This window comes from Corythoichthys intestinalis, chromosome 15 (assembly GCF_030265065.1).
Source record: "Corythoichthys intestinalis isolate RoL2023-P3 chromosome 15, ASM3026506v1, whole genome shotgun sequence".
In the NCBI taxonomy this organism is placed as follows: domain Eukaryota; kingdom Metazoa; phylum Chordata; class Actinopteri; order Syngnathiformes; family Syngnathidae; genus Corythoichthys; species Corythoichthys intestinalis.
This window is the reverse complement of record NC_080409.1, coordinates 13,898,080-13,914,337: the sequence shown is the minus strand read 5'-3', so window position 1 is coordinate 13,914,337 and position 16,258 is coordinate 13,898,080. Positions and strand designations below refer to the sequence as shown.

The 16,258-nt window shown below is 41.8% G+C and overlaps 1 protein-coding gene across 1 annotated transcript in view; it reads right to left on the bottom strand.

Annotated features, from left to right (window-relative positions):
• Positions 1-760: 760 nt before the first annotated feature.
• Positions 761-16,258, bottom strand: part of hectd1 (HECT domain containing 1) — a 57,003-nt gene continuing 41,505 nt past the window's right edge. Inside the window, exons 28-43 of the mRNA XM_057858526.1 lie at positions 15,959-16,092; positions 15,724-15,880; positions 14,959-15,029; positions 14,738-14,889; positions 14,613-14,667; positions 14,335-14,554; positions 12,093-12,303; positions 11,831-12,032; positions 11,617-11,754; positions 8,425-8,894; positions 8,095-8,253; positions 7,947-8,025; positions 7,780-7,873; positions 4,633-4,783; positions 4,398-4,542; positions 761-1,416 (exon numbers count right to left, since the gene is read on the bottom strand). Coding sequence (XP_057714509.1) covers positions 1,279-1,416; positions 4,398-4,542; positions 4,633-4,783; positions 7,780-7,873; positions 7,947-8,025; positions 8,095-8,253; positions 8,425-8,894; positions 11,617-11,754; positions 11,831-12,032; positions 12,093-12,303; positions 14,335-14,554; positions 14,613-14,667; positions 14,738-14,889; positions 14,959-15,029; positions 15,724-15,880; positions 15,959-16,092 — 2,576 coding nt within the window. The 3' untranslated portion in view covers positions 761-1,278. The remainder of the gene's footprint in view (positions 1,417-4,397; positions 4,543-4,632; positions 4,784-7,779; positions 7,874-7,946; positions 8,026-8,094; positions 8,254-8,424; positions 8,895-11,616; positions 11,755-11,830; positions 12,033-12,092; positions 12,304-14,334; positions 14,555-14,612; positions 14,668-14,737; positions 14,890-14,958; positions 15,030-15,723; positions 15,881-15,958; positions 16,093-16,258) is intronic.

Here is a 16,258-nt window from a genome sequence, read left to right as displayed (position 1 = left end):
TATAGAAAATTGGCCTTTAATGTTGCAAAATAAGTTTAAATAAACCTTAAATGAATAATTTTTCTAGCCGAGATAAAATATACTGTTTCACTTCAATAATCAATGGCACAATTTACCCCAATGCATTCTCTCCAAAGGCACACCCCGCACTGGGGGCAAGTTGTGGCAAAAGACCACTTATTTTGAGAAAGCTATATTTCTTAAATACTATAGCTCAGATCCAAAATGATTGTTCCCAAAGATGCACCACATTCTGAAATATATGTTCATATTGCAATTGGATAGATTACTATCATGACCTCACTTTAAAGTCACTTTATGTAAAAACTGGCACAACTCCCCCCACTCTCCCCTATTGTATTTGATACATGAATTGAGCAATTAGAAGTGGTGAAAGTTGTCCGGATTTCACTGCTGGCAATCATTTTTCCAACTGAAAAACTTATTAGATACAAATTATGAAAGGTTTTTAAATATTTTTGTTCCAAGGGAGCATTAAAGGCTCCAATTTGAATCTTAACTCACGCTTGAAAGGGCTAATTTTAAAATTCTATAAAATTTCATAAAATATTGACTAAAAAAGGTTAATATTTGTTTTGGTTAAAACATTTTGAATAAAAATATCAATAAAAGGTTTTACTTAATGGTTAAGTGTCTCAATACTTATGAGAGGATCAAAAATACAGTTTTTCCATTTTTCTATCTACGTCTCAACAAGTACTTGGCGACTTACTAGGCATCCATCCATTTTGAACTGTTCGAACATTGGACGTCAATCACCATCAATGGCTGCCAACGACATCGGTCATCAATACATGAGGAAACAAAATTGTTGCCCAAAAAATGCGTCCTTGGTACTTTGCAAACATTTGAATGATTTTTATTTCTTTTTTTTTCTGGAGCAAACACATTTTGGAAAATATCTGTTTAGCTCAAACTGCAACTTGAGTTAAATAAATGTTTATAATATACAAAGAAAATACAGGAATTTGTTTTTTGTTTTCTTTCCCCCCTTGCACACGAACGACCAGTGTTTGTGTCTCTGGAAAGAACCACGACGCACGCACGCACGCACACACACAAATCCAAAACAAACAAACAAACAAAAACAAAAAAAAAAATCAAAATAAAATAACGCCAAAAGATGGCGGGACAACACGCTGAACGCACACGGCGAGCGCTAGGATGGCGGCGCCCTCTAGCGGCGGTGACCAGGATGGTGGTGGCATGCAGGCGGGCGAGCGGATGGGCAGGCGGGTGAGCGAGCGGGCAGGCGGCTCAGTTGAGGTGGAAGCCTTTCTCCATGGTGGCGGCCAGCAGACGCTCCCTCATAATGTCCTCGGAGGAATATTCGGGAAGCTTCAGATAGTGGACACATGTGTTGACCGACGGGTAGCTGGAGTCCGTCGCGTCCACCTAAGGTCAAAGATCGCACCGGCAGTGACATGTCAAATGAGTCAATATATTGGTTAAGCCTGTAACGATACACGTATCGAAACAAATTGCGAAAATCGTAGTACGATTCTGTCTCATGGCGTGATACGATAGATCTGTGACACCTTCAAGACCAGTTGAAACTAAATGTGTTTCAGTTGAAAGTTTGCAACTGCCTGCATTGAAACAGATGCTCTCAAAGGCAGAGTGACAGTCCATCGGATAGTGAAACCCTCAATTTTGTCTTGGAGGGGTTAGGCTCGATGGTAAATGAGATGACAGCCACGTGGGTTCACTAAGAAAGGATGGATTTTGTTGGCCATGTAACTTAGGCTAGGTTCATACTGCAGGTCTTAATGCACAATTCCAATTTTTTGTCATACCCATTTTTTGGCGTGCCTGTTCAGAAAGCCTTCGTCCATTGAGTCCGATAAAGTATTACGCATGTGCACCAATTCGCAGTCGACAAGCGCAGAGCAAACTGACCCGCATGCACAGATGCATCAAAACAAATGACTACACATACTGGCTTTACGTCATTCCAGGGCAAACAGATTTTGATCTCCAAAAAGAGGACACATATACAGTGCCTTGCAAAAGTATTCGGCCCCCTTGAATCTTGCAACCTTTCGCCACATTTCAAACATAAAGATATGAAATTTAATTCTTTTGTCAAGAATCAACAACAAGTGGGACTCAATCGTGAAGTGGAACAACATTTATTGGATAATTTAAACTTTTTTAACAAATAAAAAACTGAAAAGTGGAGCGTGCAATATTATTCGGCCCCTTTACTTTCAGTGCAGCAAACTCACTCCAGAAGTTCAGTGAGGATCTCTGAATGATCCAATGTTGTCCTAAATGACCGATGATGATAAATAGAATCCACCTGTGTGTAATCAAGTCTCCGTATAAATGCACCTGCTCTGTGATAGTCTCAGGGTTCTGTTTAAAGTGCAGAGAGCATTATGAAAACCAAGGAACACACCAGGCGGGTCCGAGATACTGTTGTAGACAAGTTTAAAGCCGGATTTGGATACAAAAAGATTTCCCAAGCTTTAAACATCTCAAGGAGCACTGTGCAAGCCATCATTTTGAAATGGAAGGAGCATCAGACCACTGCAAATCTACCAAGACCCGGCCGTCCTTCCAAACTTTCTTCTCAAACAAGGAGAAAACTGATCAGAGATGCAGCCAAGAGGCCCATGATCACTCTGGATGAACTGCAGAGATCTACAGCTGAGGTGGGAGAGTCTGTCCATAGGACAACAATCAGTCGTACACTGCACAAATCTGGCCTTTATGGAAGACTGGCAAGAAGAAAGCCATTTCTCAAAGATATCCATAAAAAGTCTCGTTTAAAGTTTGCCACAAGCCACCTGGGAGACACACCAAACATGTGGAAGAAGGTGCTCTGGTTAGATGAAACCAAAATTGAACTTTTTGGCCACAATGCAAAACGATATGTTTGGCGTAAAAGCAACACAGCTCATCACCCTGAACACGCCATCCCCACTGTCAAACATGGTGGTGGCAGCATCATGGTTTGGGCCTGCTTTTCTTAAGCCGGGACAGGGAAGATGGTTAAAATTGACGGGAAGATGGATGCAGCCAAATACAGGAACATTCTGGAAGAAAACCTGTTGGTATCTGCACAAGACCTGAGACTGGGACGGAGATTTATCTTCCAACAGGACAATGATCCAAAACATAAAGCCAAATTTACAATGGAATGGTTAAAAAATAAACGTATCCAGGTGTTAGAATGGCCAAGTCAAAGTCCAGACCTGAATCCAATCGAGAATCTGTGGAAAGAGCTGAAGACTGCTGTTCACAAACACTCTCCATCCAACTTCACTGAGCTCGAGCTGTTTTGCAAGGAAGAATGGGCAAGAATGTCAGTCTCTCGATGTGCAAAACTGATAGAAACATACCCCAAGCGACTTGCAGCTGTAATTGGAGCAAAAGGTGGCGCTACAAAGTATTAAGGCAAAGGGGCCGAATAATATTGCACGCCCCACTTTTCAGTTTTTTATTTGTTAAAAAAGTTTAAATTATCCAATAAATTTTGTTCCACTTCACGATTGTGTCCCACTTGTTGTTGATTCTTGACAAAAAAATTAAAATTGTATATCTTTATGTTTGAAACCTGAAATGTGGCGAAAGGTTGCAAGGTTCAAGGGGGCCGAATACTTTTGCAAGGCACTGTAACAGACATTAATCATCAAAGTTTATATGGATTAATAGAACGCATGCACGCACTGTGCGTTAAACCATATGTGTGTGCGTCAGTTTGCCCCGACTCGGCCATGGAAGCAATGCTTATTTGGTGCACAGAAAGAAAACTGAGCATTATCATTATCTTCATTTATTTTTTTTGTAAATGACTGGTCAAGCCCGCCTCCTGCATAAAAACACAGAAAGCATGGCGCAAATGCTAATGCAAAGCTATCGTTGTTCTCCTGCCTGCCGCTCTCGCGCTTTGCTGACGTAATTGCTGCATGAATTCCGATTTTTGGAGACTTGAAAGTTCAGACCGCCGCTACATTCTGGAAAAATGTGGCCCAGATCAGATTTAAACCACATACGAAGGTGACCCAGATCGGGTTTGCAGTGGTCCACTTTTATGCGACGTTTTCAGTTCAGATCGTCAAGTTAGTGCCTCACTCAAGTGGAAATACACGAAAAAATCGGATTTGTGCATTAAGACAAACCTAGCCTTATTTTAAACAACAAATCCGTGAAGTTGGCCCCATCATCAAATGCAAATTTATTTAAAAATGATGTCAATCGTTTGTGCAAGTTTTATGATGCAAAAGGTTTCGTTTGTGCATTACTTCCCCTCCAAAAATCAGGTATTTAACTCATCGGCTTCCATTGACGGTAAAAGACGTCTAGTCCTCAACTATTTAATTGAACGTCTTTGGCAGTCAATGAGCTGAGTTAACGAGCAGGATGGCTACCTTTCTAACGATGGTGAGTCGGGGGTGCAGGTTGGCCAGGCCTCCGGGGGGCAGCGTGGAGCAACCTGTGGTGAACTGCAGGAAGGCCTTCCTCTCGTCCGACGACATGCCGCATAGGACGCGTGCAAAACGCAGGAAGCCCGCGCTGAAGGGGGAAAAAAAAACTTTGAAAAACAAAACAAAGAAAAAACTTTCCCAAAATTTGCCGACATTAGAATTGCGCGACTCGCCCAACCTGTCTCTAGTGTAGCCCAGCTTTGGCTCAGTGTAGTTGATGATGTCGTCGGAGGTCCAAGAAGGCGATTGGTTGCCGCACAAGATCATCTGAACTTCTTTGTGGCTGAACGAACTCAACTTCTCCATCGGGAAGACACCGTTGAAACCCTCTGACGAAACCGCAATCCGGCGAATAAGTCAATTAAGACTAGATGCGTCAACATTTTTCTCTCACTTTCAACTCGATAACGCATTCACTGTCATTGTCGGCACTGGACATACAATCCATTTGAAGTGGAAAGGCTAGTGGAAAATGAACGAACTTCAAGCGGATTGGATTTCTACTCAGGGTAAACTCATTTTAATTTACAGCAGAAGGATGACTGGAGGCCACTTGACGGCAGAAGCATGAAAATACCTTTTATGGCCCCTATCAACGTGGCCTATCGAGTCATAACTAGCTTTTTTCCTTGAAGATTATTTAATCAATGTCAAAATATTTGCTATTTACTAAGGATATAACTAAAGCAAAATTCCTGGCCAAAACCGTAAACTGTTTTTTTTTTTAAATGACCAAATGTACAACATATTTTGGACTATAAACCTCAAATTTTTTCTCTACGTTTATACCCTGTGGGTTCGTTAAAACGAAACGGCATATTCATCAATTTTAGGAGTGGGAACCTCTTGGTACCTCACGATACGATATGATTTGCGGGACAAAGCTCACGATAACGATCTGACGAGATGGCGATACAACGATTATCGATACATTTGTAGAATATCCTAGAATGATTTTCTGACCAACAACTAAAACAGAAAAACAAGCTTCTGCTGTGAATTGGAATGAGTTTACCACTGGTAGACGTTCGACATTCGTTCATTCGCTGCCATCCCTCCCATTTCAAACGGATTGCACGTCTATGGCTGTCAGTGGCACCTTATTGCCTGGCATTGGCTAAGTTTGGGCCATTTAAGGTCATTTACCTGTTAATATTCAGTTACTTCCTGTTTATTTTGGGGTATTTTATGGGTCACTTCCTGATTCCTTGATTTTGAGTTACAGAACAGGAAGTGACCTGGGAATCACCCAAATGAATAGGCAGTGACTCAAACTCAACAGGAAATGACCTATAAATACCCTAAAATGAACCGCAAGTGACCTGTAAATGCTGTACCCTGAAAACCCCCAGTCTAAAAGGATTGGGCGTCGTGCACAGTCAATGCAGCCTTAGAGTTAACTGAGACACTATTATGGTGGAAGGTTTTGGTAGCAACTTGTTGGTTCCTTTTTATTTATTTATTTCTAGACATTGACACCTTTTTAAAACGATATCTCGATTCTTAGCAGGAGGATATCGATAAACTTTTGGGATACAAAGTATCACGATACATCACCATTTCGATATTTTGTCACACCCCTAATGGATTTGCTATTGTTTTTTTTTTTGTTTTTTTACAAAATACTTGATATTTTTTCATTAAAAAAATATACAGTATAAACATATATGTATATTAGGGCTGTCAAAATTATCGTGTTAATGGGCGGTAATTGATTTTTTAAATTAATCACGTTAAAATATTTGACGCAATTAACGCACATGCCCCGCTCAGATCAAAATGACAGCAGTGTAATGTCCGCTTGTTACTTGTTACCCGTTTTTTGTTGTTTGGCGCCCTCTGCTGGCGCTTGGGTCCAAATGATTTTATGGGTTTGTGGAGTGAGCATTGTGTAATGACAACAATGGCGAGCTACTAGTTTATTTTTTTGATTGAAAATTTTACAAATTTTAATAAAACGAAAACATTAACTCATTCACTCCCAGCCATTTTCACCGGAGCAAGGCCCTTCGCTCCATCCATTTTACTGGATTTTGAATGATTTTGCCCACAAAAAATTCTGTTCTATTGCTATATAAACATGGAACCCACCAAAAGAAAGCAGAAAAAAAAGTAAATTCATATCTTTTTCCATTCTTTAGAAATCAGCATTAGAAAATAGCTTAGCAATTTTCCAATTTCTGATGAAAAAACGAGAAAATGAGCTTTTTGTAAACGCAAAAATTTCAAACATAACTTTGCCTTTAACACGGCTATTTTTTGCTTCAGTGACATCCCAAACATCTGAATGTTTTCCTTTTACAAAATAACATGAACAACCAGCCAAATAGAGCTTTTGATAGCAAAGTAACAATTTATTCACACTTACCTAACTGAGAGATGACATTTGGTGGCTGCGACAGCGGTTAAACTTTTCCCTCATTGCCGTTTGTCTCGTAAAGATGGATTTTTTTTAGTCTTTTTTTTTTTTGTGGTGACCACTGTCTCATTCGCCTGGGGAACTTATGTTCCTGGGGGGGGAACTGGTTTGGCCGTGCGCGTTTCCGTGCAGGACACTCGAGCGTGCGGTGGACCTGAGCAGCAAGCTGCGGAGGGGCTCTGCTAACTTCCCTAATAAAGTTGTACTGTTTGAATTGGGTTGTGGGGTCTTAACAAATGCGCTACTGCCCTCTGGTGGCGAGTTTTATTGCTTTAAAATTGGTTTTGAGGCTTGTTTTTTGTTTCGGCGATAGATCGGAAGCTCTAGATGCTTCTTGTACAAAAAAACGCAAAAGACGTATAAATCCGTTTGTGGGACAGTTAAGCATTTAAAAATAGAACGTCTTTATACGTTTCTGGGAGCAAATGAGTTAAGAGGGGTTTTAATATAAAATTTCTATAACTTGTACTAACATTTATCTTTTAAGAACTACAAGTTTTTCTATCCATGGATCGCTTTAAGAGAATGTTAATAATGTTAATGGCATCTTGTTGATTTATTGTTATAATAAACAAATACAGTACTTATGTACTGTATGTTGCATGTATATATCCGCCGTGTGTCTTATCTTTTCATTCCAACAATAATTTACAGAGAAATATGGCATATTTTATAGATAGTTTGAATTGTGATTAATTACGATTAATTAATTTTTAAGCTGTAATTAACTCGATTGAAAAATTTAATCGTTTGACAGCCCTAATTATATATATTTCATTTCGTTAGTCAGATGCTGCTTTATAATTGTAGTTTTTTTCCTTTGCTTTGATGAACTGTGGCTTCTTGTCAGGTTTGCGTTATGTGAAAATCTATACTAGGTGTGCATCCATGAAGGCAAGCGTGTACCTCTGAAGGCCTCCATTTGTTTCTGAATTCCCGTGTGCATGCAGAAGTCAAACATCAGCTCCACGTAGTCCTCGGCGTTCTCCACGCTCACCATCTGCGGGCAAACACGTCAGGTCATTCTCGGGGAGGTTGCCGGCCGACCCCCCCTAAAAAAAAACCTTTTCTACCTCGTCGTCTCCGTTGGGTTTGAGGTCTACAGCGGAGAAGCCGTGAACTTTGGACGATGGGCAGAACTGAAAGTTCAACCTGCGGGGCCGGAGATGTTTAAGTATCGGGGCCCGATCGAAAGATCGCCGCTCACGTGCGCCGACTCACCCGAGGTCTTCGATTGCGAGCGGAGGTCCCGAGCCCATCGGGTTTCGGAGCGTCAGCTCTTGAAGCCGCGTGTTCTTCTCATCCTCAGACAAAATTTTACTGCTCAGGATTTGCCGTCGTTTAACTGCTAGTTCCTTGACCTCCTTCAGGAAGCTGGCTCTATGATTGCACGATAAAAAAAAAGCGAGAGGGGTGTCAAACTCATAACTCGTGGATGTTTAACCCGTCGGCCGCAGTTGACGGCGCTAGACGTCCAATTCGTTTTGACCGGATTAGACATCCATCACCCGCAACAGTGGCAAACGTGTTGAGAAAGAAGCAACAAGCAACCTGTGAGGGTTGACCAGCTGAAAGTCGTCCCAGGTGAGGATGCCGTGGTACCAGGCGGGTGGTTTCGGCTTAGGTGGGTCCATGATGAACTCCGACTTGGAGTCTTCGTCGAAGCTCCCCACGGAGAAAGTCTCTCGGCTGTCCTCGGTGGACGCCTCGGAGCGCACGTCGAACGGTGGCAGCATGGGGCGTTCCGGCTCTAGGCCCGGCCCACCCGGGGGTGAGTAGAGCAGCTTACTCATGTTGGACTTGATGTCGCCCATGCAGAGCAACTTGAAGAAGGGCTGCGAGACAGGCAAGTCCACCAGCCTGTTGTCCTGGATGCACTTGGCCAGGAAAACGCCCAGGAAACGGAAGAGCTTGGTGATGCGCTCCAGCTCTTCACTGTCCTGCGGGAATGGCGCCGGGAAGAGGCCGCACGAACGCTGCACGTAGTAGCCCGGAGGCTTCAGGCCGCCACCCAGATCAACCTAACGGAGTCAGCGACAGATACATGTGAGCCAGCAGCGCGTCGCAGCAATTAACGCCTCAATGGCTGCCGAACAGTTAAAGTAGTGACCCAAAATGTGACCGAAAATCTTTTTGTACCCTCTGGCATTAAAAAAACTACAAAAGTCAAGCACACTGTGGGAACAAAAATCGCCAAAAACATGAAAAAGTGAAAAGAAAATGTTTAAAAAAAAAAAAAGGCATAAAAAATGAAAACCACAAAAAAGACGGCAAGTTTTCTATCAATTTTTGGAGGGAGCATATCGATTATTGGGAAAAATCGATCATCCAAGTAAACGCCGATTTACAGCATTAAAAGTTTAAGTAACATGTAGGGATACAACGATACAGTCAAGTCACGGTTCGATACGATTTTCGATTCGATTCAATACATTTAATGCTCTGAAACAAAAACTGCACGTGTTTTTTTTTAATGTTTTTTTTATTTTGCCAACAAGCTAAACTAACAATGCCATCATATAAACATGCATTATAGTGCATAATATTTATGTACTTACTTCCTACTGATCTGAAGAAATTTTGTATAAAAGTGCTGAGAACAATCTTTACTGTTTGTAAAGTGAGGCGGGGCACACTGTTGAATGCTATTACTCTCTTAGCAGATATGTTTACCACATGAGAAAAACATCCTATTTGTGGTCCGAGTCCATCTGTGTTACGTACTGAATTAACATGAATTAACAATATTTGCAGCATTATCTATAATCACTGGTATGGATTCATTTGGCCTACTTAAATTCCATTCAATCTTGGCGGTTTTTAATTCATCGATGTAGTATATGGACTACGCGTCCCATGATCACTCTGGGCTCACGCAGGCAATGGCATGGGACTTGGGGGTGGAATCTGTAACGTAGAAAATCTAGGTTGCGATTTGATTATATCTAGTGTGTGCGCACGAGTGTTGTCAGGCATTTAAAAAAGTTAACAAACGCCACAGAAGTCACGTCTGCTAATTACTGCACTGTACAACACCAGCATTTGACAATCGAATTAAAGTACAGCGCTCTTAATTTGCCACTGAGACAAACTGACTGAGATAGCTCTCTGAGACCCATGGCCTTAATCTGTCTGTAGTCAAAGTAGAGCAGGGCGGTTAACCGAAAATTTACCGTCACCGAAATTCTTAACGATGACCGACATAATTTTGACCATGTCGGTAAATTCGGTGAATTAATAAAACAAGAAAATATAGTCTTTTCATCCCGCTTTGATTCTGTGTTGTTCGTCTATGTTCATTCCCCTTTAAGAAAGCAGTGAATGTGCTTGCGTAGGGAGTCACGTGATCATCAGGAAGCCAATCAAACAAAAGCTCGGTAAGCTAACGCTAGCAGCTAACGCTACAAGCAAAACGTGATGGAGTGTGGCTTAAGGGAGGTTCACCAAACTTTCAACCGACATTTAGTAGACTCTTGGTGGCATCCAGACGGGCTTTCACCCGCTGTCCTCCTTTGTTTTCACGATTTCCGGAGATGGTGCTTTCAGTGCTTTCTACTGTTAGCCAGGCTAACGCTAGCTAGCGGCTAACGCTACAAACGAACGTTATGGAGTCGGATAGTGGCTCTAACCTTGTCGAAACGGCTGAACTTAATGAGTGGATTGGGCACGGACTGCATCTAGCAATTACTATGTGGCGTTATTTTGTATCTGTCTGTGTGTGATTCCTCTGATAGCTTTTGTGATGGTAAAGCATTCAGCATAAAGTACAATCCAACGGTGAAACTTATAATGACCGAGAAATGGCCCCAGCTATTTTTATTGTGCGTGCATTTATTAAAAAATGCACTGGGGGGGGGGACCCTTAAACCATAAAGTAAACACTTGTATTTAATAATTATGTCACAGCAGCCATTAACAATAAGTTGTCTTTTTGAAGTGTACTGTTCAAACTGCAAGTCATTTGTGTTACAATGACATGTTTGCACAGGCATATTGATTTTGACAATGTACATTGTTCAAGTCATACACGCTGTTATAAATGTTCATACTTGAATTCTTATTGCTTACAATACATTTTTATAAACTTAATGTTTAGACTGCATGTACAATTGTTAAATACAGTATATCAAATTGAATGCTGGTAAATAAATCCACAAGAAATAGTTAATCTGTATTTCATGCATTGATTCAGATTTTCAAATTATATAACAGTCCGCTTGGGCGAATTTATCGTCATTTATCGTTATCGAGATAAATCTGCTCAATTTATCGTGATACATGTTTGAGGCCATATCGCCCAGCCCTAAGTCAAAGCGAGGTTATTCGTAATATATTGGTGGAATTTGTTGTACGTATCCATAAAGACAGTCTTTGTTTAATATGTACGAGTGGGGATAGCATATCAGCTCACCCAAAATGCGGCCAAACAACGGAACTGTACGATAAGTTTGTCTTTCCTCACAAGTAATGATCCTCGTGTGCCACAGCTCCCACCTTTCATGTAGTTTGGAGGAGGAGTGGAGGAGGGGGGCTGCTAGCGACAGAGTTTGTTTTTTTTTCAAGCCAAAGCTGCGCTGGACATTTTAGCGAGAGAGACGGCAAAAATAAATTCGGAAAATACATTTTGGGAGTTTTTCATTTTGATCGAATGTTTTTTGCATATTGAATCGAAGAGGGCGTATCGAACGGTTCAATATAAAACAGAGTATTGTTCCATCCTTAGTAACAAAGCAAGCGGATAACCTGTCTCGACTCGTCGTCCGGAAAGTCGTCGTCGCACAACCAAATTCCCAGGGAGGTTCTCTGGAACTCCGCCGCCACTAGAGCGTAAAACTCTAATGTGGGCCCCAGACCTGTTCCTTCTTCTCCCTGAAACTCCACCTGCACGTGACAAACGCGTATTTAAAAGTGAAGCTTTTTATCGGATAATTCGATGGTGGAGTTAGCGGGCGCCCACCTCCAGCACGGACTTCCTGTCAGCGTGAATCTGCATGACCGACTCGGCCCACTCCATCATGGCGTCCCCTCTGGGCACCTTGACCCGTTCGTGTTTGAGGCGACCCACCCGGAAATCTCCGGGGTCGTCCCTTCGCACCGTGGCGGACGCCCGCGACCGCTCCATGGTGGCCTCGCGCCGGTTTTGCAGCCACACTATGGCTCTGTCGAACAAACGGCAGAGGATCGGCATTCGGAACAGTAAAGGCTGGGGATCTTCTCACCTGGAGGCTCCGAAGGCGGTGCAAGTAAAGAAAAGCTGGCGGGTCTCGAAAGGGATGAGGAAAGGACACTTGGAGGTGAGCTGCTCGCACCAGTCGGGCAGCGCGCCACTGGCCAGTGCCAGAGGTTCCTCGATCTGCTGCAGGATCTTGGTGGTGATCTTCTTGCTGGTGAACTCCTCCGGGGAGGCGTTGAATTGCGGCTCGTCCGCGTCTGCGCAAAGAAAAGCGTTCATCGGTGTTTTTTTGTTTTTTCTTATTTGAACAAAAGTTCCAAACATGTTAAAGTACTGTCCCTCTTACAGTAACTCCTCATCCACTTTTTCCGGGAGTGTTGTGGAGTATAAAACTAATATATTTCTGTATCTTTTGGCAATGCCATTGTATTGTATTTCTAGATTACTTTGTTACTTTTTAGCCCTTAAAATGTAAAAAAAAAAATAATGAGTTGAGCCGAGTTGCCAAAGCACACTTATGTCTTTGATCGAAGAGCTACCGAAGCTTCTCTGACAAGATCAAAGCCACAAACCTGTCAATCATCGTCAACTTAAAGTACCAAACGCCAGTTGCACTGGAGGCCAATAAAAACAGTTTGGTCGCAGTGCTTAGCAGGGGGAGGGTGTGGGGCTATACAAGCATGAAGCAGAAAAAAAAAAAAAAAATTTAAATCACGATCCTTTTCATCCGATTCCCAATTTCTGAAAAATGGCTTGATCAGCCCGATTTCTGATCACATGATCGGATCGGCACATCACTACCCCATAACCATACATTTCAATTACCAGAACAGGAGGTGATTCAGGAATGCACCCAAAATCAACAGGAAGCTACCAATTAACAGCCCAAAAATAAATAGGGAATGCCTGAAAATACATCACAAGTAACCAAAATCAAAAGGAAGTGTTCTGTTAATAAACTAAAATTAACAAGGAAGCAACCCAAAATTAACTCATTGCCTTCCATTGACAACAATAGACATCCGATTTATTTAAACTAGGACGAATGGCTTTGAATGCCCATCTATCAAGTTCAAGTTCAGCTTTATTGTCAAATATGCATATACGTAGAACATACAGCACAAATGAAATTGCTTTCCACTCTCCCCACGTGCAACCATGCGTATAAAAACACAGAGCATAAAAGAATAAAGAAATGATAATAATAGTTAACAAGGAAATCTAGATTTTAGAGCTGTCCTGACTAGTCGAAGTTATCGAAGTCATCGATGAAGTAAATGCGTCGACGGGCACCACATACCATCAATGGGTAATGACGGATTAAAAAAAAAATTACATGCTGATGAAGTTTACAATTGCGGACGCTCACGATGCAAGCGGTGAAAGCGACGTAAAGCCAAAAAAGCGGACCAGAATGGCCAGAGCCTGGAATTATTTCACGGAAAATATGGAGGGTGCCACTGTGTGTCTCTTTGCCAAGCTGAGCTCGCAAACCACGGTATCACGTCGGCTATGAACAAACACTTAAAGCGCAGTCACACAGGTGTAATTTGGGAAGACGACAGGAAAAAACAAGCTAGTGGATCGTAAGTCCACACAACTTTCTAACGATTGTTTTAAATTGAAGTTGCCTTTATGTGCGTCGTATCAACGTACTTCATTAAGTCTTCCCCCCCACGTACTTCACATTTTTAATCAACTCTGCTGCTGCTTCCGAAAGTTGTAGATCTCGACATCTCCGTGCATGGCATGCAGATTGTATTTATTAGGATCATGGAAGCTAAAACAAACAAAAGTTTAACAGTTTTTCCCCTCCCCAAAAAATGCGGAATGCACACCAGAAAGAGCATCTGAACTCACACAAAGTATTCTGAAAATGATTGTCCGGGACATGAGGCCCACTGCAATTAATTTTAACATTTAGAACAATATAGACATACCACAAAAAGAGTACGAATTGTTTTTACTCCAGTCAAAAAGTGAAGTCAAGTTTTTCTGTTTACATTTTTTTTGCACTAGTTAATGCCAGCATCATTTGACCTCATTGTTTGTGATTTATTATTGATATTTATGCTTATTATTTATAAGTTAAGAATTTACGTGTTCCAAAATGTTTTTTTGTGAATTAATAAGCTTCAACGAAAATGTCATTATTAAATTAGCACAAAAATAAATAAATTATTAGTCGACTAATTGTAAAAATAGTCGGATGACTAATCGGGAGAAAAGTCGTTTGGGACAGCCCAACTAGATTTGAAATGTGAAAATGGCAGATATGGTCATACTACCTTCTTGTAGCGTGCGCGCGTTGTAGGCGGCATCCCCGCCGATGATGTATAGAATACGTAGTAGCTGCAGCACATCCTCCACGCCGCATGCGTTTTGACCACAACCCGCTTTAGCCTGCGGCGCCTCCCTGCCACAGCCCAAAATGTCGCTGCTCTGTTGGGTCGGCAAAACGCCGGGATTGAGACTGCCACTCCGGCCAACGCCGTGTTCGCAGAAGTCCTGAAAAGAAAGGGCCGTTATGGCCATTGCTTTGTACGCCCGGCTCACAAATACTTACCATCTTGTCGCTTTCCTTTTCCTTGTCCACGTCCTTCAGCTCTCTGTACATGATCCTGATACGACAACAAACGGCATCAACGCATGTCTGGACGTTGCGGCGAGTTTCACGCCTGGAGTTCTTACGTGTACGTGGGCTCCCAGATGCGTCTCAGCTTGTCTGTCTTGATTGCACCATTGCATGAGAGCTGCAGCAGCCGTTGGACATAGAAGAAGATGGTGGATTTGTAGTTGGACAGAGGGAGTTCCACTTCCCGCGTCGTGCCAAGACCTGCGACCTAAACCCACCCGCACAGGAAGTTAACAGAGGTGGGAGTCCAAATTTGACTTTGTTGAGGAAGGGTTACCTTGAGAGTGAGGGCCAGGTGAGGGGAAGGCGCACATTCCACTTCCTCTTGGACTTCCGAGCGAGGAGTTCCTGGAGCAGACACAAATACACATTTTATTAAAGCTTACTACAAATGATTATTTTGATATTTGACAAATCAACAATTATTTTTGCAAGTTTCTATTAATATTACAGGAATCGGGTAATATTTGCCAAAATATTTTTTTTTATAACAAGGAATTGACATTTTATTTAATTTTAAATCCATATTAATATTTTTAAATTACTTTTTAAAAGTGAATAAGGTCATTCCCTCGATTTTTCTTCAATTTTTTAAAATAAAAATGGATCCCCACTTTTTTTATTTCACACATTTTTTAAATTTACCTTTAAAAATGATCTGTTGTAGCTTTTCATAAAAAATGTCAAAGAAAATATTTTTTGAAAATCTAAATATACATTTTGATTGTCGACTAAAAAAATTAAACTATTATAAATATTCAAAGATTTTTTGCTTTTATTGAATTAAAAAAATGAAAGCTTCATAATTTAAAAAAATGAAAAGAAAAAAAAAAAAGACTGAAAATATTTAGTATTAGCTGCCATTGATCATTCAAATGCGTACAGCCCCTCCCATTCCAAACAGATTGGACACCTATCGCTGTCTATGGCAGCCATTGAGTTTAAGAGGGTAAAGTTCAATTGTGCAGTTAAATATATCTCTAAATGATTAATCGGGTATCAAAATAGCCAACTAAACCTCTACCCATCCCGGCACCATCACCTGGCGGTGGAATCTCCAGGTCAGTGGTCTGCTGCACGTTTGTTCTTCCGGGTCGGGGGTCAAAGGCTGGAACCAAAGCGGAAAACTGTCTCTTGAGGACAAAGTCATCATCCCATGTCCTCCTGCGACCTCCTTTGGTCTCGTACTCCTCCTCCTCCTGCGGGACACCAACATTAGAGCGCTTACTTCTCATTAGATAACAGACTCTCCGTTTGCTAGCCGACGCTCTATGTACCAGAACTTCCTCGTACTCCTGGTCCTCCTGATTATCATCTTCGTTCTCGTCGTCGTCGTCATCGGGCTCCGGGAGGTCTTCCTCGTCTTCCAGCTCGGCCAGTAGCGTGTTAGCGCGGCAGCTGTCTAGGAAGTCTGCGCAAAAAGAAAGCAGCAGACCATTTTGACTGTTGCCTGCCTGAAACCAGCATTTGTGCAATATTCATTATTCTACTTCTATCTCAGTGTTTTTCAATCTTTCCTGGGCCACGGCACACTTTTTTCCTTTAAAAAAAAACATCCCAAGTCATAGGACCAGCAA